Source organism: Balaenoptera ricei, chromosome 7, assembly GCF_028023285.1.
Source record: "Balaenoptera ricei isolate mBalRic1 chromosome 7, mBalRic1.hap2, whole genome shotgun sequence".
In the NCBI taxonomy this organism is placed as follows: Eukaryota; Metazoa; Chordata; class Mammalia; order Artiodactyla; family Balaenopteridae; genus Balaenoptera; species Balaenoptera ricei.
This window is the reverse complement of record NC_082645.1, coordinates 56,807,244-56,831,716: the sequence shown is the minus strand read 5'-3', so window position 1 is coordinate 56,831,716 and position 24,473 is coordinate 56,807,244. Positions and strand designations below refer to the sequence as shown.

Sequence of the window (24,473 nt, the reverse complement as noted above, 5' to 3'; positions counted from 1 at the left end):
GAGAAGGGGGCTGATTATGAAGAGGTGTGAGAGAATTTGCGAGGGAGGTGATGGAACTGTGATTCTACATCTTGACTATGATGGCGGTTACTGGAACATATGCATTTGTCCAAACTAACTGTACACTTCAAAAGGGTAAATTTTAAAGTATGTAAATCATAACAAAATAAGAAAGGGGGGGAAGTTCCAATCTGAAAACAAATTAAAAAAATTACACTGCGTTGCACAGGACGTGGGTGTGTGTGGGTGTATATGTTCTTACCTTTGAGAGGCAGCTGTATTGGTTAAGAATATGGCTCTTTGAGCCAGAGGACCTGAGTTCACCCTGGAAGTTATAAAATTCTTTGTTGCCTCAGTTTCCTAATCTGTCAGTTGAGGTAACAGCAGCATCTACCTCATGGGGGCTACTGTTAGGAATAAACAACAACAAAGACAATGACAAAACAGAGTAATGGGCACTAAAAATTTAAGGCTTTGCAATGGGAGAAAGTCTCTGATGTTTTCTTTTTCCTCACCTCATGCTCGGTGAGGTCATCCTTGTCTCTGCTGAAAAATAGTCTTCATCACAAAATGCCCACACGTAAGTCTGCCCAGCCTGCCGTATCAGGCAGCCACTGCTGAGGAAGTGCTCTGGAATAAACCTCAGAGAAAGAATAAATCACCTCTCATGCCATGCTCCCTCCAGGTGAGGACTGAGGTCATTGCAAGAGGCATAACAAATAGTTGACATAGTGTACCAAACTAATAGATTCTATAAGGAAAACTAAATGGAAAATTCTTCTTGAGTGCTAGGCACCTCTGGCTGAAGAGACAGTGGAGCCTGTGTTATTATAGATGTAGTTGAATCAGTAATAGTTGTTCATTCATTTATTTTTCATTTCACAAAAATGCCTCTTTTAACCAAAAGAGGGCAATTACTCAGGGCAATTTTTCATGCTCACATGGATTATATTCTGGGACACCTTGCTTTTCTAAACAGCCCCATTTCTGGTTTTTTTTCCTCTCAGAAATGTATTCAATTCTCTTCCAGCAGCATGAATTCATCTGGAAAGCTATAACAATCAATTAAGTAAACGAGAAAACAGAATGCTTGTAATTATGATAATCGAGCTATATATGAAACCCACCCTCTTAGGTCTACTCCCCACACATCTTTAAGTGATATATTAATTAAGCTTTGGGTAATTGTTACAATTAGAATCAAGCTTTTATCATTTTAAAAAATCACTGAGAGAGACAAACGAAATATTTAAAAAATATACGCAGCTGTTTTTAATGCAATTCATTATCACAACTCTATTGTCATCTCCCTGGTTGCATGGAGACAATTCCAGGATGCTTTATTGATGTGACTTTTCATTGACAAGTGGAGGAATTTCATATGTAGCACCTTCTTCAGATGTTTTCCTGTTTCTCTGAATCAGAGGTTGGCAAACTTTTCCTGTAAAGGACCAGATAATAAATATTTTAAGCTTTGCAGGCCAAGAGGCAAAGTTGAAGATATAGGAAAGTACAAATGTTGGCAGTTTCTGTATTGATGGGTTCAAAATATAATAAAATAATAATTAAGTACAATTTTTTTTTTTTTTTTTGCAATACACATCTACTAATGAGAAAAGCAGAATTCTTCCTGTTGGGATAATATTTTGCTTAGTCAGAATTCAACGTTAGTGTCTCCTATCTTTGAGTCATTGTAAATGTTCATTGTGAATCCATTCTTAGATAGATGTGGTTCACAGAGTGTGGTTTGCCAACCCCTGATCTTGATCAGTGTTCTCAACTTTAAGGGGCAAGAAAATCACCTAAAGGGCTTGTTAAAATAGAATGCTGAGCCACACCCCCAAGTTTCTGGTGGAGCCTAAGAATTTGCATTTCTAACAAATTGCCACTAGACACTGATGTTCCCCGTCTGAGACCATACTTTTAGAACACTGCTCTTGATGTTGGTCCTTTTAAAAAGTCACATTGAATACAAATCTATTTCATGTTTTCATCGTTCTACTCACGTTTCAGCTTACCTGATGGACTTCACCTTTTGAACTCCGAGGTACAGGGTTAGTAGATCCAAAGTTTAATATCCGTTAAAAAGTGAAGACCTATTTAGCTAGATCAGATTGATAATAAAAGGAACTTTTGTCTCTTAAAGAGCTATTAGTCTCTTGCTTGCGAATTGAGGCATCAGCAATCAGCATCTACTTGTCAGCTGTAAAGGATGCCTGAATAGCACTTTTCCAGTCCCATCAAACTTTTAAAAGAGTATGCAGTGTTCCAAAGGATACATGTGGGTGAAACATAAGAATGACACTTTTGCCTTAGATTTGACATATCCTAGTTCACCATACATTATCAGTATAATGCTTTCTGGATTGGAATTTCTTGGCATGTTCAATCCATAAAATTTAACACAGAGACTTTCATGAGGCCGCCAAAGGGCAAGGGAGATAATAGTTTCCTAAATCCTGGAGTAGCCCATAGTCTACTAAACCAAGTCATCTCTGAGTTGGCTGTTAAGTTGCCCTGGGCTCTTGCAGATGAGCTCCAAATGGTTTGAACTGTCACCTATACTGAGGTTATGGAGAAGGTTAATAATACGACAGGGCATCAGCTAATTTCAGTAATCACATCTCACCAAAGAGATCCTTTCAGAAAAGAGCCAAGTGGAAAATATGTTCTCCTTCTGTTTATTTGTCCCAGTGGTTTTAAAAAATCAGCTTTAGGGAACCATAATCTTCCTCATGACAGATGGGCTTATACATTAGCATCGTGCTTTCAATCAACAGTTTACATTTCATGAGGAAGGAGAAGAAACTGAATGTAAAGACATTTTCAGCGTCTATTTGTCATTTTTCAGTTGTATAACATTGATACAAAAAATAGTATTCTGATTAGCAGCTTGATTGGCAACCCATGTAACCCTAAGTAGTACTACAAACCTGGAGAGTGCACTTTTACAGACAATTACGGTTGGTGAAATAGTATGTACAATTTTGACAAATAAATACATAAATACAATCATTCATATATAACGATATACCTAAATGTCAATTATCATCAACAAGCGTTTCTAGTAAATTACTTCTTTCATTCACAAGTTACTCTGTTGCTTATAAAAACTATCTTCACCTTTACAGAAGAAATGACATAATCAATCCCCCCCCTAAACCCACATATTAGGAAAGGTAGAAAATGAATCCCAGATGCTTTATGTAAATATTCCATTGTCTTTTGATAGAAGAGATTTGATTGAAAAAACTCCTTCTTTAGCTTCTCTGTAAAGAGTTTCTTTTCCCCATATCATATCACGCAAAGGGGTTTTGTTCTTCTGAATTTATTCCAAATTGAAAATGATCTTCATTTTTTTATTCTGGTTATTTAAAAATACAATAATATATATTGAAACTGGCACTTGCTCCAATACAAGAAGACACAAAGCCACGCAAAGTAGTCACCAAAGATAAAAAGCTTTTTTTTCCCCCCCAAATAAAACTTTAAATGAAAATTTAAGAGTATAGACACGAAGTATTGATACCTTTTGTTATCCAATGCATAATGAACAAAACAGGTGGAGGGACAGTCAGACGGTTTTTGTAAAAATTGTCTGAATGACTCCTGGTAAAATCCTATCTGAAACACTATTTTATGTCAAAGAAATGATAATAAATTAAAAAAATGGCTTAACAAATCATCATTTGGCCAGTGTCATAAAATTAACAAAAGTAGAAAATTAGAGCGTTTTCCTCATCACTTGACTTAAACATTTTTGGAACATTCAAAAAACGAAGGGCGAACATGCTTTAGGCTATTGAAACACCAGACAAGTGGCCTTGCCTCACCAAGCTCCATGCAGAAGAAAATGTACATAACAAGCCGATTCTAGCAATACGTACAGCTGGGGAGAAGAAAAAAAAAAGGCCTTTAAAAATATATACATATGGTCTTTGACGAATATTTACATGTTTGTCACATGGGTACTATCTAGCATAAAAAAGTTAGGAAATAGTTCTGTAAGACACGATTCTCTGATTTTTGCCCCTTTTAAAGATGAGGGCTCTATTCATAATTTACTCACACGCAGACATATACAACGACTCGCAGATGTACACATATGAAGTTTATACTGTGCAATTCCTTGACACTGAAAGTGGCTCGACTGAGCATAAGGTAAACGCAAGATGTTGGTACGACACTGAGCCTGGATTCGACTACACGATTGACAGGCAAACCAAGTTCAAAGTCATGAGACTTTTCCAGCGATTGGAACACACAGCAGTTGAGAGTTGGGGGTTGGAGGGTGGCTCGCCTTATGATGATGCATCTTTCTCCAGGATGCCTAATGCTATTTTCTACTCTAACTCAGCAGTCCTGCTGACTTGCGATGACGATGTATTAAGGGAAGGAAAGGCCTATCTCCTATTGGGTTCTCTTGGGCTGGAGATAAGAGATCTGGTGTTTTCAAGAAATAAGCCATGACTTCCATTTGTACATTTCACCTACTTGTTTGCTATCAACTCCTAGGGGGGCTTGCAAAGGTCAGGTTAAAAAAAAAAAAAGGTACACTCTTTCAGTTGTGGAGCTTTCTTTGAGTGAAAACAAACAGAAGTTTTCTAATGAATGGTAGAAATGTGCAATGTGTGGGTTTGCTGAGTGTCTATTCTTCTTCTGCCAGAGGTGGACTAGCTCTACCAGGCCTCAAAGTTCTTTACTGAGAATTCAGATCAAATGTTTCCTGAGATCTAAGTTGATGTGATACATTTTGCAAAGCGCGTGCTTCAATGACTGTAATATACCCCCAGCCAGAAGCTCCTCCCCAAAGAAAGGCAGCTGCCTTCCCTGTCAGCAGCCTGGGATATCAAGGCAATTCACTGAAGGAATAACTTATTCATTGAAACCAGAAGAAATGACAGAGAAATTGAAACTTCCCCAAACACCTAACATACTGAAGGAAAAGTCAAAATCTTAGAAGAATCAGGTGTACTCATAGTTCATATCTGATCTGTATTTTGGCAGATATTATGTTAAGATGATGTTACGACTAGTGATGACCACCATTGTGATTATGTAATTATTTTAGCATTTAGCATAATGCATGATACATTGCATTATGTAGCACCTTTTAAACTAAGGATCCCAAAATACTTAGCAAATGTGATTTTCTCTCACAGCACCTGTGAGGTAGGTGTTTTGTCCAGCCGTTTTATAAATGAGCATATTGAAGCACAGTAAAGTGAGGATGCCTGCTTAAGTGACCCACACGATGGCAGCAATAGAACCTGAACCCAAGCTTCCCCAGCCTTCCTTCCCATAAACCTCAATCACAGAGCTTGCAGAACACCCCCAAACCGCGTTGCTGTTAGAGGTACTTGGATGTTTCAGATGCTAGAGAGATTACATCTATCAACAGCAGGGCTAAATCCTTCAGTAACATGGCTCCCTGTTCAAATAGTTTCTCACGTGCTTTGCAAACGTATGGAAGGGGCATCTGACACCAGTGCCAAGCTTTTGTTAATTGTAATGCACACATAAATTTATATTTTTCTCCATGTGATATATTGTCCTTCTGGCCTCCTACCAACTTATTTCTATACATGTACCTGCCTGAGCCAGAAAGTGTGAAATGTATTTAGTGACATTGTATGGAGGGAAGCAGGTGAGATTACATTTGGCAAAATCTCCTTGGAGGCACCAGGTAATGTTTGTTCTGAAAGAGCAGGAAAAAAATAATTCTCCTGTTTATTTTGTTAAGTAGCATTTTATATACATTCTACCCGCTGACCAGGTTTAATCCTTGGATGAGCAAGCAGAGTTGTCTTCCAAATATACAGAATATTTAATTCTCAAGTTTAAATTCCCATTTATTTAACTGCAGCCTCCCTGCCAGTACTAAGTTCATTTCTTGGTGGAACTGCAAATACTGTACACATTACATGGCAATATATGTAAAAATTCAATGTAACAGCACACACAATATTAATAATCACATCCAGTGTGTCTCCCTGACTGTGCATTATTTCTGAATTGTTTTTGAAAAAGTGTTATTTACTTTATTTACTTTTGCAGAGAGGATATGAAGACATTACCGTGAGTTCTAGTTTCCCAGAACCAGATTTTTATCTCAGATGCACAGTACGTAAATCCTAGCCGTTGTTAGGAAGTTGCTTTTTGAGATAAATGCAATACTTCAGGACCTGAGAATGAAATCTGGCCCTTTTAACTCATGTATTATTTCTATGAGCAGAGCTTAACACGTGTAAATTGGCAATCCAAGAAAGGAACTGGGAGTGGGAAGAAAAACACTTTTTACAAAACCCCTTCACCAGTTCGTTTCCTCTGGTGACACCTGTAAAACACCTACACCCTAGGCCTCATTTCTTAAAAAAAGAAAAGAAACGTATTTACACTGGTAAAAATCCTAACATCTGAGATGTTTCTTGCTTGACATGTCATTCCAGATTCTGTGCATTTCTTCTGGAGAGATCTGATGCACGGTGATAACCCGGCGATACCTACACAAACTGTAGGCCATCTTCCAGTGATTGAAGCCACTGTTCTGGAAAGGATGGATGCCCAGCTTTCGAAGACACAGTCCCACGTATACATCTTCCAGGTGAAGCAGCCTGGTGTGGAGTGAGGTCTTGTAAATGAGTTCAGCCACATCAGCTGAAAAGATATAGCCAGTCCCCGAGCAGAAGGGTGGGTAGTTACTGTCAGGGTACAAATCCCTGGGCATATACCACTTACTGCGGACGTCTCGGATTGGCCCTCCATTGATGACATAGCCAGTAAAATACCTTCTTCTCGGCTTGGTGGAGGGTTTTAGTAGTTTATAAATAAGGTTGTCCATGTTGACAAAAATGTCGCTGTCTGTTTTCATGACATACTTGGCTTTGGAACAAAAAGTGGCCACCCACCTCATCCCCATTAAAGTTTTGAGGGTTAGGTTATGGTAGGAATCAATGAAGTCCTCCACGATAATGTCGTGAAAGATCTGGCTCTCTTGCTCCACCATCTGATTGAGAACGGGATCAGCGTTCTTGCCCAGGAGGAAGAGAGTGGCTATCTTGATCCCTTTAAAGTTGTTCTCATCCCCCCAGGTCTCTCGGATCGCCTGCCGGGCATCGAATTCTTTATGGGTGGTGCTGATGAGGATAACGAGGAAAGGAATGTTTTTCTCACATTTGTTGGGCTCATTTATAAGAAATTCAAAAGAATGGGGGTTTATGGGTCGAGTTCTTATGTTGCCAAAGGTGAAGTTTTTCCTGGCCACTGTTAGATGGCTGAATGGCTTGGAGCCAGTGTAGGAAGAAGTAGGGCGAGTTACACTCAAGTACCAGAGAGCGCTGGCCCAGCACACGACTGTCAAAACGTATAAACAGGAGACCTTTGAAGCCATTGTCTTGAGAGCACGTCTATTCCCAATATTGAAGAGTATGCCTTCTTGGCATTAGTTTCTTTTCATTTGGCAAAGGTAGCATATTACTAGTAAATCTTAAAGTTCGACAGAGAAGCGTGAGTGCGGGACTGTCCATGGGTCTCAGTGGCCGTCTGGCATCTCTGTATTCACTCTACTTTTCTCCAAATCTGATGCAAGAATCCATGCCTCGTAAATCTTCCTCTTAACTCTGCAAAATCAAAGTACAGTTGTCATTCAGATTTATTTAGTCATTTCACATCCTCAAATAAACATAATAAGGGTATAAGGATTACCCATGCTGATTAAAATAAACACAGGCATTCATTTCCATCAGTATTGACAACTCCCTGACACAAGCATTCTACCTTTCTTCCCTTGATAGAAGTTGTTTATGGATATTCATAGCTCCACGGTATTAGCAAATACATTATAAACTATAGATGAACATGAAGGAAACTGAATATTCGTAATTTTAAAAAAGATTCTCCCTCTTCACAAGAGTCCTTCTTTGCAGTTAAATATCAATACTTTCTGATGCTAAAGTCTTCTTTCAACCAGGAAAATCTCACACATGGCCTCATATCTTCCATTTTTCTCAAGTCTAAGTTTTTGTTTGCTTGATTCTGATGAAGTAATCAGTTCTCAACATCTCCTTGTTTTCTCTAGCCCCGTTCTTGAAAATGTGTCGATCACCACTGGAAAATCTTTGCTGAAATTGTCTTCCGTGGCTTTGACTTAGAAGTAATTCCCAACTTTTCTCACTGTTTCCTTATTTTGGCTCTCACAAATGTTAGTTCCTCATTCTCAGTTTTCTATGACGCTTCGTATGGAGAATATCCTTACCCCTCATGCATGGAGACCATGGCCCTAGTGTCCTTCAGAGAGTCGGCAGCATTCATTTTGGAGCTGATCGAAATGGTATCGCTTTTTGTGGTTTTCAGCAATTCACCCTTATGTTCCTTTGGTGAAATTATACTGTCCTCTTTTAATTCTTTTTACTTAGTTACACTTGCCTATAAACACGGCAGGAGTATAATAAGGGAGACCATTGAGGTTGGGGGCCACAAATTCAATGGAGATGTGACAGAGCACTTTAACTGGTGTTCAAATTAAAAAGTTGTCCTTCAGAACCCTAATCCTTTTTAGAACTTCAGCTGCTATCGTGTCAGTCAAAAATATATGCCAGGTTACAACAATCTTTCATGTAAAAAATTATCTCTTCCTTCTTAGTTACATCAAAATGTGCAAAATGTGTCTTGGAAGACAGAGATAGCAGATAATGGATAACAGTTTCACCAAAGTCTGCTTCAAAGAAGGCAGAATGCACTTAAATGAATAGACTGTGGCAGAAAGAATTTAACTGGGATGACAGATTGAAAATCATGCTTCCAAGCACAATAGTCATAATGAAATGAAAAGACATGATGGGCAACAGCAGAGGTAATACACATCTTCTTGTCTAAGCCAAGCACTGACTGTGAATATATGATCTGTATGAGACCAGCAATAACTCAGTGCAGTTATGGTTCTAACTAAATGAATATTAGAATGGCTTCAAGCAGCATGACTCTAGGCATAGTCAGGCCTTCATCCGACCCATATTAAGTACTCTCTAAATATAGGCTCCAGTATCCTTGGCCTTCTGGAGGGAATTTCTGCTCTAAGGTGCCCTGAAGCTGATAAAAAGGATGTCATGTGCAGCAAGCTTTGAAACTTTAAGCAGTTAAGCCAAAGGAAGTGTGAGAAATCAGCAACAGAGAGTTTAGAAAAGGGTTCCTCACCTTGGGATATACAGACATCGACTCCATTTGAATGCCAAAGGGACATGAGTGAGTCTCAAGATGGTACTAGAAACCAAACTTTCTCCACCATTGTCCTAGCCTTGGATCTGATTCTTACGAGCCTACCTTTATCATCATATAGCCCTTTTCACCTTTCATACTTTCCTACTAAACTGTGAGCCACCTACCACTGAACTGTGAAGGGGCCTTCCAAAAGCACCACCTGGAAGAGGCTTCTACCAAGTTCTCTTCTGGAGCCACTAATCAGGCTATCAATGGGGGGTTAATGGCGTGCTGCAACGTATTGGAAAAACAGAAATAGAACCCATACGCCTCCTCAAGGAACTCACAGTCTAGGAGGAAAGACGTCATGTGAATGATTAAAACAGTGGGATACACATTTTCACCATAAGGCTAACGGAGTACCTAGGAGAGGTGGGCTGGTGGGCAGGGCATGGGAGAACTGGGGATGGTCCTGCAGGCTGTGCAGAGTGCTGCTCCAAAGGGACCATTCTCCTAAACTGCAACGTGAATCCCACGCTCCAACCGCCCCCAGAGTCTAACAATGAGGTTGCCTTGGGGACATTGCCATGGAAAGTTCATAAAAGTTATCTAAGCTGAATCTTCAAGGACATCTAGGAATTATCGGGATGAGGGTCGGGCATTCCAGGCAGAGGGACCAGCTATATGCAAAGGCATAAAATGAGAGAGCCTAGTGTGTGCCAGGGCTGTAGAGTAAAGGAAGAAGACAGGGCGATGGGGTGGTGCCCGTGGAGACAGGCAGGGGGCAGATGGTGAGCGGTGCTCAGAAACTATTCTTAGCCGAGTAGCTGGTTACCCATCTTTGCAATCTAAAGGGCGTAAGGGAGGATTTTACCTTCCCCAAATCCTGTCCACTGATTTTCAATAGCAGTTCATTTTTCCATATTAAGGATATCTATCTCCCATAGCTCTATGCCCCAGAAGAATAAGCAAAAATTTGTTTTATCTGATAACTTTCTGTATGGTTTTCCAGGAGAAGGGACTCCATAAACACAGGCATCTGGGCAATTTAAAAAGAGCTAAAAGAGGGAGAAATATAAGAGGAATAGGTGAGAGCACGAATAAAGTATATAATAAAGTATATGCATTTACAAACCCTTTTCACAGAAGAATGAGCATTCTTCCCTAGACAGCTAACAAGCATGATACTTCTTACCACTGTTACTGTAGGTCTCATTTAAAAATGTGTATATTACTCCATGCGTTGTATTCAATGCCATGGATTTTACAGAGCTTCATTCCTCACAGTTTTACAAGGGAGATATTTTCTCCATTTTACAGATGAGAGAATGGAAACTTAGAGATAATAAGTAGCTTGTTCAAGATTACACAGCAGGCGAGTGACCACGTAAGTAGTCATCCCAAGTTTCCTAAGGCCTGTTAGGACAACAGGCAAAATCTTGCATGGGAAAGCCCAGGGTGGAAGGGATTATCTCAGGCTGCTATTCTCCCAGGATCCATAGGTTTATTTTCTTAGATGTGTGTCCATTGCTTGAATTTTTTTCTAGTTTTTGGTTTGCTACCCACCGCACTACACCAATTCTGTAGGGATCCTTGGTCATCAAAAAATGATGATTTGCAAAGAGCACATTAAAGCCTGAAGATGCTGGGGGTGGGAGAGAGCTGCAGAAATTGAAATGGTTCAGAAACACTGCAGTTCCCTTTCTCTGAAGTCCTGCAAAACACACACACACACACACACACACACACACACTCTCACACACTGAAAGAATCACTCCTTCTATTGACTTATTTTTCAGACGAGAACAAAAGTAGGCACAGCGTTACATCTTGGTCACCAATAAAAGAGAGGATTTGAAATGGGAACAGGAACCAGCCAGAATCTGAAGAGCGGCCAAGGATAATGTGGACCCACAGCAAGGGGTGCTCAAAAATGTCCTTTTTGCTCACAACCAAACAAGTTTCTCAGGTGGCCAAACAAGCACAAAAATATACCTCTGGACCAGAAATATTAATATAAGTAAAGACAGGAGAGAGTAGCTTGGTGCATTTAATGCTAATGAGTAATTTCATATATGCTGGATTAAGTAGTTGGTAATGGGCCAGATGTCCTTGTTTTACTCCTTGAGTAACTTGCTGTGTGGCTTTCTGTGCCTCAGTAGCCTTGGGTATAAAATAAGGGCAAAAGTAACATCCGCTTTACTTCCAAATACGTTAAAGGTATTAATTGTTTGAGTTTCTGGGGAAAGAGTGTAATACAGATGGTATTAGGATACAAAGAGCAAGTTCTAATGGGGCGAGGGGATTCTGTCAGTCCATCAGTTCATGATTTGGAATCCAGGCACATACACTGATCAATCCTTCTAGATACATAGGATTGCTGTCAGTTTTTTGGGTTAGTGACTACACTGTACAGATTTTCTTGCTAGAGAACTCTATCTTCTTCCTGGAAAACTCAAAGACAAAGGTGCACCGAAAATCTAAGAAAATTCATCAGCTGAAAAGTTCTGGGGAAGGAGCTGAGCATCACACAGCAGAATCCTCCAGAGGGTTCTTTTAGTTTTACAAGATTGAAAAACAAACCCTGTTTAACAGACACGTTAATGTATCAGTAAAGTAGAAAGCGAAACACAAAACATTTGTTATTCCTTTTAGCAGCCCTACCGCAACTGCAGCCGCTGATGACACATTAACTTGTCATCCATTAAATACAAATTCCTCCACAAAGAAACATCCAACTATAATATTTAAAAGATTCCACCCCACCCCCTCCACCCAGGGGGCCTTACTGTATTGCAGATTACCTCATTCACAGAACCCCTTCGGTAACCATCCACCTTCACCTTTCGGAAAGTTAATGGGGCAGAATTTTCAATTTGAGAAGCACATGTTTCTCCTAGAAATCGCATCCTGGATAGTCTGTTATTTCGAGTAATTTATTTTTTTAAAAAGCCCCTGAATCTGCTAAAAGTTCTGTTGTATAGCCAGAGGTCAGTCCCAAGAGCAAGTGGGTAGTGTCCCTTGGGTGACCTGTGCATAGTTTGGGTGCGAAGTTCATGTCCTTCTCCATCATAGTTCAAGCAGGCCCAAGTCAACTCTGATTTCCTAAGCCTCGGTTACCACTCAGTTGGCTTGACAATTATTTCAGCTGCCCTACGCCCGCGGGCAAGGCTGCAGGGGCCCCAGCAAACAGCCTGCTTCCACTCTCTGGTGTCTCAAGGAATATAATAGCTTCTTCATTGGTTCATCAGAGATGCACTGAACACCTGTTGATGCCAGGCACTGTTCTACAAGCTGGTAAGATGGATGGGGAGCTTACTTTCTAGGAGAGGGAGGCAGAAATTAAACACATGATAAATGAATGCAAAAATACGTTCACGTAGAGATAAGTGCTGGGACGTAAATAAAGTGAAGCAATGGAATGGAGACTGAACAGAGGTGGAACGGGGAGGGGCTACTTTAGGTAAATTGGTCTCTCTGAGGGGGTGACACTGGAGCTGAGAATAGAAGGTCTTGCTAGTTCTGGTTCAGTCCTTGAGTCTTTCACTAAGTTTATGTTTCTTAGCTTGGATCTTTGGAATTAATGCTTACTTAGGAGCATCTTTCTGGTTTTTGACCTCTGCCCCTCCCTCGTTTTTTGGATTTTCTTGGCTCCATGTTTCTCAGCTGTGGCCATTCCACCCACTCCTGCAAATGCCCTCAGCTTCTAGATATGTAGGTTATCTACTGTCTTAGTTTGCTACGGCTGCCATGACAAAGTAGCACAGAGTGGAAGCTTAAATGACATAAATGCATTGCTTCACAGTCCTAAAGGCCGGAAGTCTGAACAGATGTTGGCAGGGTTGGCTCCTTCTGAGGACTCTGAGGGAGAAATCTGTCCCATGCCTCTCCCCTAGCTTCTGAGGGTTTGCTGGCCATCTCTGGTGCTACCGGCTTGTAGATGCATCACCCAGATCTCTGCCTTCATCTTTACTTGGCGTTCTCCCTGTATGTGTCTCTGTGTCCAAATTTTCCCTTTTTATAAGGACACCAGTCAGATTAGATTAGGGCTCACTCCAATGACCTCATTTAAAAACGCTGCTTCCAAATAAGGGCACATTCTGAGGTACTGGGGCTGGGACTTCACAGTGTGTCTTTTTGGAGAGACATAATTCCACCTGTATCAACTACTTTCCTGGGTAGCAACAAAATGAAATACTTTGCTCCAGAAGACTTCACTCCTCCACACATTTTATTTTCTTGATTTAAACAGGTAAATTCTTGGGTTTTGGTAAATTAACTTTGAAAGGATGAACAATTTGTAACTAGCATTCAAAGGAGGATGAAACACAAGTGTGAAACGGGACACAAAGTTTGGTTTGCTTTCACATTAAAAAAAGCTAGTTGAGATTATTTTTTAAGACCAGGTGAAGAATATGGGACAGTTTATTTATTTTATTTAAGCAGTCCTTTGTTCCTGCCACTTCTCTTTCCTTTGGACCCCCCCTTAAAAAACACTAATTAGTTGAGAAAGCTATGTCAGGGATGTGGCCAATTTTCCAAAAGGTTGGGGCCAACAGTTCTTGAAATACTGACTTGGTTTCTAGAGAATAAGGACAATTCTCCTGGTCAGCTCAAATTACCAGCATTTCTATTATTCTATTTCTATTAGAGCCAATTTTGAATATCCAGAGACCACATGGCACTAAAAAAATGGTCTTAACATTAAAATCCACATAGTAACTTTAAAACCATGGTGTAGAAAGATAAACCAGTTGAAAAAAAATAAGCCCATTTTTAACCAGTTAAAAGAGAGGAATGGGCTTCCCTGGTGGCGCAGTGGATGAGAATCTGCCTGCCAATGCAGGGGACACGGGTTCGAGCCCTGGTCCGGGAAGATCCCACATGCCGCGGAGCAACTAGGCCCGTGAGCCACAACTACTGAGCCTGCGCGTCTGGAGCCTGTGCTCCGCAACAAGAGAGGCCGCGATAATGAGAGGCCCGCGCACCGCGATGAAGAGTGGCCCCCGCTTGCCGCAACTAGAGAAAGCCTTCGCACAGAAACGAAGACCCAACACAGCCATAAATAAAATAAATAAATTAAAAAAAAAAAAAGAGAGAGGAACGAAAAGAAGACAGAAATTCAGAAAGAGAGAGAGAAAGGACTAAATACTAGTGCTTATGAAATGCTCTTGAAATGAATGAGAAGCTGGCTGTACAATACATCGTGGTAGTGAGTAGGATAAAAGAGATTCGTTCTGAAAAATGTTTTGGTCTCAGATGGCTTTCCTCAGAGCTGGTCAATCAGTGAAATCAAAGAATCTTCATTCTGTGGGGAAATCCAGGAACTCAGGCCGCAGCAGAACTAATTGATAAACGAGCCCCAAAGGCCCGAGAGTCTACTCAGCTGCACTGATTTAGCGAATGGTTATCTTGATGCCATACTAGCTCCCTTCCTCTCGCTCTTGTAATTATGTTCTAAATAAGCACAGGAGAGGAAGAAATAAAGCACTGGTCCTTGAAGGCAGAATTTCATAAACCATTATATTATACAGCTTGCTAACTTATTATCTCTTCAAATCACAGAGGGCTGGCTTTTCTTTGAAGTAAGCCTCCGTGGCTGTGGAACGCACCATACCCATGAAGTCGAAATCCCTGAATGCTCGTAGAAGTTAAGTGTTCTGACTCCTTTGCCTCAGAAAGACAAAGAGCTAATTTGTTCTTTTAAAAAAATTTAATTATGAAGTCTTTCAAAGAGACCCCGTAATTGAACTTACCCAACAGATCATTTGCAACGAGGAAGTGGCAGAAAGCAAAAGGTAATATTCGTCATGACTTAGCAGTTGAAGTCATTTCCTTCTCAAATCTGGAAGAAATTATTTGAACCTTTCTTTCTTCAGTTCAGTATACCTTGAAATTTATTGAAAAGGCCTTTATAAATCCCTGCATTCAGAAGAATGGGGCCAACTTGAAAGAGGAGTGGTTGGGATGAGGATGCCTTTGTATGGGCTTAGGGCCCCTGCTATTCTGAAAGCTACATTCTATTTCACTGCAGAAAAAGAGCACTTCGAATTAGAAGGGAAAATTATAGCTTTCTTCAAATCAACGTGCTGCCCTAGTTCTAGAATTCAGGGAATTTTTAAACATTGCTACAGTCCTCTCAGGAAAAAATGAAAATGAGGATATCTCATTATTTTAAACAAATGCTTGGCTTCCTTTGCAGCGATGGATATTGTGTCTTGACTCCCTTATATGAGACACCTATTTAAAGATGGGCAGAGCAATCACTTATTTAATCATAGGAGCTTGGGAACCTGGTAAAGTGGTCGGGCCTTGGATAGGGCTTCTCTACTGGGAAAGGAAATGCCAGGATATTTCACTACAGATCTGGGAGAGCATGGGAGGAAAGACATCCTGCTAATATAAACAGCAGCTGGGAGAATTTAAAAATGATGAGCCATGTGATACCAAAAAGGCTTTTCACTTGGCCCATTATTTTGGGGGGAAACTGATAAAAATGACTATTTTTAGAAACCAGAAAGATGTTAGTGTATTACTGTCTGAAATTTACAAAGTCTAAGGAGAGATATTTCTTAGACAGCTCACCACAGAGAGATAATATTATTTTAGGTCAAATTTCAAAGAACAATGTAAGTACCATTTAGCAACTGATAACATATGGATGAGAATTTGCCATTTTTATTTTCTTTTTTCCCCCTTTTCTAATTTGAACGCCCCTTTATACAATATCACTTAATTGGAATACATAATAGCCAAAAATAATTTCATGTAGATGCTGTCAATGGAAATTATTCTGTAGGCAGTCAATCTTATGGCACTGGGAGAACTGAATTCAACTTCCTGATTTTAGTCATTGGTTCTGAACTCAGTGCATCTCTCTGCCTTGTTTCCTTATCTATCAAATGAGAATGGTAACATCTGGACATACTTTGCAGGGTGAGCGTAAGGATCAAATTTCAAAAATTATTTGAAAGTAATTTGTAAGCTGAACACTGCGACATGAATTAGAAGTATTATCATTGTTAATATAAACATGATAAAGACAAATCCTGAGAGGATCACCTATAAAATGTTTCCTGAGCAACGATCAGTCAATGCATCTTGAGTATGTAGTACAAAAGCAGTTTTCTTACTTGGCTGTTGCTCCAAAAAGCTTAGTATTTCCAGCTGAATGTTTTCATAAGAAATTTCAAGGTCATTTTATATTGTCTATATTAAAAAGGTCTTGCACTTTGGCCAAAAAAAAGGGGGGGTTTATGCAAGTTAGAGGAAACATCATTGTGAGTATTATTATTAGCACTAACGTGATATAGAATTAAGTCTTCTCAAATCAGACTTAAGAATATGAAAAATCTACCAGATTTAAATAGCCCTTTGAGTAGCATTTACATAGCCATAATTAACATTCTATGTACACCAAGACAGCCTGAAATGGCTACGCCATGATTCTTTTACAGATGCTTAAGACAAAGCCAATACAAGATTCATGATTTTTTTTCTTCGTAGGATTGTCAAGGTTTTTAGTAGAATCTATCCAAAATGTACTATTACAAAGTATCTCATCATTTCAACACTTAACTAAGAGACTTACCAGTTTTCACCATTAGAATTGGCTTTATGAATTGTTCTAGAAATGCACCCAAAGGAATGCCTGGGTGACAATGATGGTTTTGTTTGGTAGAGTAGCATTTTAACCATGCCCTTTTGTTTCTGAAATCTCTGGTTTTGTACATAATTTTCTTAAATTAGTACCTACTGGCCCATCAGATGGAAATGCTGCTGTTTTGTTTCATTCTCATTCTCAGTCAACTGCATTGGTTCTTCCCCAGCCTTGCTCCCCACAAGTTGTTGACCAAACACTTGCTCAGTTTCATCCTCATCAGACACTACTTTGTGCCTGGGATTTCTATTTCTACACATTCCCTTCTGTTTACAACTTCTTTTTTGCTAAAGATTCTTATTTCTCCAATGGTTAGACATGCAGCCTGCCAATTTTCATTCTACTGCCACCTTGAACTCCTCACCACAATCAACCTTACATAGCTCTTGAATCTGTTTGAGGCTACACTGGACTCCTCTAGCTTGGATTCCACGGGCAGGGATTACAATATCAATGTCTCCCATGGGCTTTGGGTTCGATTCTCACTTGTGTGTCATTTCTCCATTTACTCTCCCCACTTCATTAATTCCCCCACTGTTGCCTGTCATCTTTCTTCTTACTCCTGTGCCTTTAAATATTGTGGGGTAAGGTCTCATTGTCAAAGAGACTGAGACAGTTTGTCTCCCGGACAAAGCACAGGATTGACAGTAGACAGGAAAAGATTCTAGTTGTAGCTCTGCCATGAAATCTCTATGGAAACGTACCGCCATCCCCACGCCCCGCCCCCGCCAAATCTCTCTTTGTTTAAAAATTGCATTAATCCTCACTGATCAGAAATTCTGCCACTGGTCCATGTACTCTCAGCCCACTCAGTGAAGGTCTCTTCTAGATTTGGTGTTTTCAGCCTCTCCATTCCCATTGGCTCCTCCTTCGTCTTTAGAAGTGCTTATCTGCCCTTGCTTAGAAAAATGACAGGAGTAACAACAAGACCTTCTCCTGACCCTGGCCTCACATTCAATTACCATGGTATTTTTCTCCTTCATTTCATAACCAGAGCCTCTAAATGAGTGCTCTTTCCTGCTTTTCTTCATTTCCTCACCTACTTAACTCTTGCAATTTATCAGCATGCTACGTGATGCCCTCCCTGCTCTCAGCTGCTTTTTTTTTTTTTTTTTTTTTTTGTTGTTTTTTTTTTTTATTTTTAATACAGTTTTATAGCTACTTTATTTATTTATTTATTTATTCTTCGCTGTGTTGGGTCTTCGGTTCGTGCGAGGGCTTTCTCTAGTTACGGCAAGTGGGGGCCACTCTTCATCGCGGCGCGGGGACCGCTCCTCATCGCGGTGCGCGGGCCTTTCACTATCGCGGCCCCTCCCGTTGCGGGGCACAGGCTCCAGACGCGCAGGCTCAGCAGTTGTGGCTCACGGGCCCAGCCGCTCCGCGGCATGTGGGATCTTCCCAGACCAGGGCTCGAACCCGTGTCCCCTGCATTAGCAGGCAGATTCTCAACCACTGCGCCACCAGGGAAGCCCTCTCAGCTGCTTTTGATACACTTGGTCCCTCTCTTCTTTCAACTCTTACCTAGGATTCCTTCCTACTCATGTCTCTCTGCTCATCTTTTTCATGGTCCTCTGTGTTTTCTTCCCTTCATCCCTCCTCTGCCTGCTCTATACACTCTCCAAACCAGTACTCAGCCCTCGTTCCAGTCTCATCAGCACGGGGAGCTCATTCTTTTGAGAAAAGGCTTCCGCTGTCAACTTTCCAACAGCGTTCACTGGAAAGATGGAAGAGAGACGAAGAAACTACATCTCTTCCCGTTTTCAGCACCCTGTTCTCTCTCTCAGACAGGGTATAGATGTCAACTTGTACCAAAGCAGGGAGACATTTGCCTTCCTTCTGCTTTTTGCTTTCTTTTCCCCTTGTAGACAATATATTTCAGAACACGTGTCCGAGTCCAATTTCTTAAATAGGGAAGTCTGCATCGCAGACAAACTCAACAGGCATATAGGACAGGTTTTACTAACGACAACAAAAAGTAAAAAATGATTCTGTGCTTTCTGTTCACCTACATATACGAGAGGTTTTACTTTTCATTATATTTGAGATGTCAGGCTGTTTCTGAAACTGTGAAAATGTTGTAAAGTCCTATTCAAAGCGTGTTTTTACTTGGCCCATTAGAAGTGACTTTCCATGAAATTCTGAGGCTATTTTTTGTTTAAGGACTGCATTTTAATAGTCATTTTTTCAGTAAGTCACAGACAGATAGTACAGGTGACTTTTCTAAGAGATTTCAAGCTATTTGCTTTCCTTTTCCCTGATTATATAATTTGAAAACCCATCAGACAGTTTTAAAGTTTTGCAAAAGTAGAATTTAGGAAAGGTCTTTAAGTATAATTGGAAACAGGTCAGTTGTGAAAGGAAATAGTCTTGGAAAAAAATCTCACTTGCCATTCTACATTATATTTCTTCAGTCAAAACTGTAACCATTTTCATGACTGGGTAGATTATCATGGCACATCATTATTAAGATTTTTAAAATCATAATTAATTATTTTGAAATAATATTTTAAAGAGTAGTTTCTATTTAATCGTTGCTTACTATTTGCTAGGACTATATAAAGTGCTTTAACAAATAATATTTGTTCATACAGTTTACATACTTAGAAGACACACCATTGCTTCCCCTGCCTCTACTCACATCTGTGATGTTCTCTATAGTTTACATAAAATCTTGCTAACAATTATAAGACATAGGCATCCTTGTTCCCATTTTACAGAAGAGGAAACAGACCCAAAGAGATTAAGCAACTTGCTCCACCAGCATCTTATAGCTAATGAGTGATTAAACCTGGATTTAAACCCAAGTCTGTTAAACTGTAATGTGTGGGTCCACACAGTATATTCTGCATTTCACTTTTTACATGGTAGTCAGATTTTAAAAGTTTGTGTTTCTTATTTCCTTTAATAAACAATTATCCATGGAGTAATGTGAGAAATAGGGAAAATTGACTCACAGCTGCTGCAAATATTACCGTGGCTTTAAGGGTTTTTCTGGCCCTGAGACCCTTAGTTTCATAACGTAGATGTGCAGTTATTATTTTTTAATGAGAACTGGAGAAAGGATGAAGGACTCATCCCCATTTACAAGGCTACTCCCTTCACCATATTTAGCTATGTAGAAAACCAAACCAATAATGATGCTTAGAGCTCATGCAATTCTATGTCAAAAGGAACAGTTGCTCTTAAGGGATATTTTAATTAAGCTCTGAAGGCCAGATGAGCTACTCATCCCTACCATGATAAAGCAGTCATTTTTATCTTGTGGAGAGTGCAAGACTTGGCATCTGAGGCTCTGTCACTTACTAGCTATGTGTCTGTAATCAAGTAGATTCTCCACTTACAGCAAATTTGGTAGATTAGCTAACTGATTTCCTATTCTAATCTCCCTTTAGCTTTTCTTCCAGGAAATGGGCCAGCTGTAAAAGAAGCTGAAATCCAGACTAAATTTCCCAGGTCCCTTTACAACTAGGATAAAGGCATATGACCTAATTTCCACCAATCAGATGCCTCTGGGCAAGACAAAGATGCAGGAGTGAGCAACAGATGACGGCAGCTGCTTTCTGGTTATTTGGATTGACTGGAAAGCACATGGAGTGACAAAGGTGTCTGGTTCTTCTGGAACTGCTGTGATGAAATTTCCAGCCTCCAAATGTGAACATCGTAGGGGTGAATAGAGGCAGTGGAAGCAATGACGCATCCTCTAAAAGAGCTCCAAATAATTGTCAGGCACTGTTTAGGCTGTATTGTTCATGGCGCTGCTGTCTGGCTGGTTAGTAACCAAACCTGGGTCTTGCCATCCCAGAGATTCCATGAACTACCTAATACCCTTTGACAAGTTCCTTTCTCCTTAACCTGGGAGAGTGGATTCTACTGTTTGTAACTAAGAACCCCAAGCCATACACCATTCTACTTCTTTAAGGATAAGATGAGAGGATAATCTAATTTTCAGGCTGGTTGTGAGGTACATGGTAGCTTTAAAATGGCATATAGGGCTTCCCTGGTGGCGCAGTGGTTAAGAATCCGCCTGCCAATGCAGGGGATACGGGTTCGAGCCCTGGTCCAGGAAGATCCCACATGCCGCGGAGCAACTAAGCCCATGAGCCACAACTACTGAGCCTGCGCTCTACAGCCCATGAGCCACAACTACTGAGCCCGTGTGCCACAACTACTGAGGCCCGTGCGCCCTAGAGCCCATGCTCCACAACAAGAGAAGCCACCGCAATGAGAAGCCCGCGCACCTCAACGAAGAGTAGCCCCTGCTCGCCACAACTAGAGAAAGCCCACGCGCAGCAACGAAGACCCAATGTAGCCATAAATAAATAAATAAATAAATAAATAAATAATTGAATAAGATGTTTTAAAAAATAAAATAAAATGGCATATAAATTTTAATTTTTGTTATTATTAATTGCTGGCCACTTAAGCTTTGCTGGAGAGAACTACCAACCACCACAAAATAAATAAAAAGTTCCTGCTATACTCATCTTGGAAAATGCTGTATAGTATTGCCCATGTGAGGCGCAGCCTTTTGAATTAAGGATTATATTTGAAAACTCTATTATTCTCTCTCCATGCTGTCTAAGAATGTATAGCATGTGTCTTTGAACTAGATGTCACTTGGCCCATTTGTTGTGATCTTGCTTAGGGCAAAATACCCTGTATGACAACTGATTATTTCTTTCGGGGAACTGTTGTGCCCCTTTCTCCAAGGTGAATTCACTGAAAACCACACAGCCTTCATTTAAAAATAGGACTCCAAAAATACACTCTCAAAAATTGCTGAAAATTCATTTGGTTCTTTGTGATGTGTTAATTTTACTTATATAAGTATACATGGCATCATACATGTACCCACTCTTGAGTCTGGAGACATGCTGACAACTTATTCTCTGTTCTTTTTTTTTGGTCCTCAAAAGGACCACTATATTTTTCTTTGCACGTATTCACTCATTACATTTGACAATCCCACGATTAAAATTTATAAATGTTACATTAAATATACAAACTGAAATGAAAATCCCCTACTTTTAAGGAGCTTATAGTTATAGTAACTATAATCTAGAAGAAATAAGAAATAATTAGTTATGCCACTATAACTGAAACAGTTTATTATTGATGAGGACAACTGGGTTAAATTCATGGAAGAGACAACACTTGACTTAGATTAAAAATTTTTTAAAAATGAAATCTCAATAGGAGAAAAATTGGTTGTCGGGGAGAGACATTCAATGATAAGATGAAAGTACTTGCAAACAAAGGTGTTAAATTGTTTGATTTATTTGGAGAATTGGGAGCTGTCCAGTATGGCAAATTCTTGGATTCATGACAGAGTGCAGTTAAAATTAAGAATGCAGAGGGAGTCCTTGCTCATGAGTATATTTCTTCTCCACCATACCTTTTATCATTTTTTCATCTTCAATATACTTTCATAACTTTACCATTGATTGTATTTTAGGTTGACTGTTTCTTTATGTCATATGGAAAAACCCCTCAATCCATAGGCTAGTTTCCTCAACTGCTTTTTAACTGCGTCTCTTTGATAAACTGTAACTTCTGTAAGGGCAAAGATTTTATCTGGCTTTATCACTATTTTATTACTCTCATTATTATGTCTATCTTTATCACTATGCCTAAGCATGATAGCATAGTGCGAGAAATACTGTAGTTAATAAATAAATAATTGCTGAGTAAATGGCTTCTAGATAGCCATAAACAGCAATCCATCATCCAACAGTAGCATCAACAAGAGCCCTTTGCTGAGATATCATAGATAAGTGGGCCACATTCTACAGCATGTATTTATGTGATGCGCTGGAAAGATACACCAGAAGGTGCTTTTTGTAGTCTGGGTGTATGATAACTTTTCCTATGCTGGGCCCTTTTCACAATGCTATTCAAGGCAAATTTTTGCCTCTGATTTAATTCCTGAATTCATGACTTAGTTATAATGATTCTAGATTAAAAATACATTTTCTGGGTAAAAGATAAAGTTTCCGTAGGTGACAATAAAACACACATACACACAGTAACTCAGCATTAATAAGAAGAGAAATTCAGGAAACACAGAATTTGCAGCTTTTCTGGGTGAATAGTTTTCAAAGTTTTTCCTGAGTTGTCAACTGTCACATCCTTGAACTATTCTTTCCTGAATGTCTTTCTGAACCGATTTTTAATAAATTATCTGGCTTGCTGTTGTGGTGGGTCATTTGTGATCACATCCATCTTGTCCAGTTACAGCAGTAACATGTGTAAATTGGATCTCTAAGGAGTGATAAGGTGATGCAAATAGTGCTTTTCACCTTGAGTTACCATAGCCACAGTCATTATTTGCACCAGCTTCTGTGCTGTGTTCTTCTATGAAATCCCCTAACAAGATGCTTCACCTCATGTCACATCCAAACTACTGATAAGAATACATTCATTGAAAAGTTTGGAGCTGACATCGTTTCACTGCCAAAATTGCCCTTCCAAAAAATTATCTTCAGAGCTATTGTTAGGTTGATTTTAATATGCTTGGAAATTCTTTATTTATAGAGACCATATGTTGCCAGATTCAAGAGGATAATTTGCATCCTGGGTAATAGGAATGGGGTGAAGAATAACTCTCTAATAACTGGGAAGTTTTCAAGGCATGAAGCACAACAGCAATAATGGGATCCGTGGTTCCCTGGGCATATGTCAGTCCCAGAAAACTAGTAGAGAAGTGTTAATGCTTCTGGGTCTCTGGGGAGCTCTAGGCCATGGTTTCTGTGGCAGTTGTCAGAAATCAAGATTATTATTTATTTTCCACTTGGGTCAGAGAGCTAATAAGCAAATAAGTAAATTCCCAATAGGAGTAATATATTCTTCTAAGAGGAAGGAGGAGGTTTTTCAGAGTGCTGTCTTACAGGCAGAGTGATTCCAGCATCCTTATTATTCTGAGTTGTGAGATGCTAAAGGGTGGGAACACTGGGTTAAATGAGGTTCTTCAGATTTACTCACTGCAGGGTGGCTCAGAGCCTTTAATATGATCTGTTCCTTTGGGAATCTCAATACACAGATATAACATGGCTCACTGAATTCCATTATTACCAGGAGCTTCTTGGGAACACAGTTTGGGATGCTGTGGCCTATTGGACAGTTAAGATGCTCCATAACTTCCCTTTTGGAATTATGAATGACTATCACCACTTTTTTGTTATAGTATTTCTTGTTTCTTAAAAAAATGGTCTAAAAAAAGGCAGACTGGTCACAGCCTTTTGGCTACTTCACGGGGTGAACATAATCCTATTAGAGTATCTATTTTAATAAACTTCTTGTTAGCCTAGTGCCCTATTACTCTTAATTTTCTTAACTTTTCTTTTTCTAACAGTGTATTTTAAGGCCTTATTGCTTTGGAGAAAGCTTTTGTTTTAGTAGTACACAAAGGATGCATACTCAAGACAGAAAATTTAGAGGATCAAAATAAACAAAAAGAAGAAAATAAAAATCACCCATAATCCTATCAAGCAGATATGAGCATTGTTGATAAGTAGATGTAGATGTTTTCTTTATTTGCATTTTAGATATTTTCATTTATAAATATAGGAACATGTTGTGTGGACATTTTAATATGCTTTTTTTCCACTTAGCAAGCAGG

The 24,473-nt window shown here is 39.7% G+C and overlaps 1 protein-coding gene across 6 annotated transcripts in view; it reads right to left on the bottom strand.

Moving 5' to 3' along the window:
- Positions 1 to 3,059: 3,059 nt before the first annotated feature.
- The window catches only part of B3GALT1 (beta-1,3-galactosyltransferase 1), a 593,789-nt gene continuing 572,375 nt past the window's right edge, over positions 3,060 to 24,473 (bottom strand). For all 6 annotated transcript variants that reach the window (XM_059927221.1, XM_059927216.1, XM_059927217.1 and 3 more), the window contains one exon: positions 3,060 to 7,619. In XM_059927221.1, the coding sequence (XP_059783204.1) occupies positions 6,410 to 7,390 (981 nt within the window). In that variant the 5' untranslated portion in view covers positions 7,391 to 7,619 and the 3' untranslated portion in view covers positions 3,060 to 6,409. The remainder of the gene's footprint in view (positions 7,620 to 24,473) is intronic.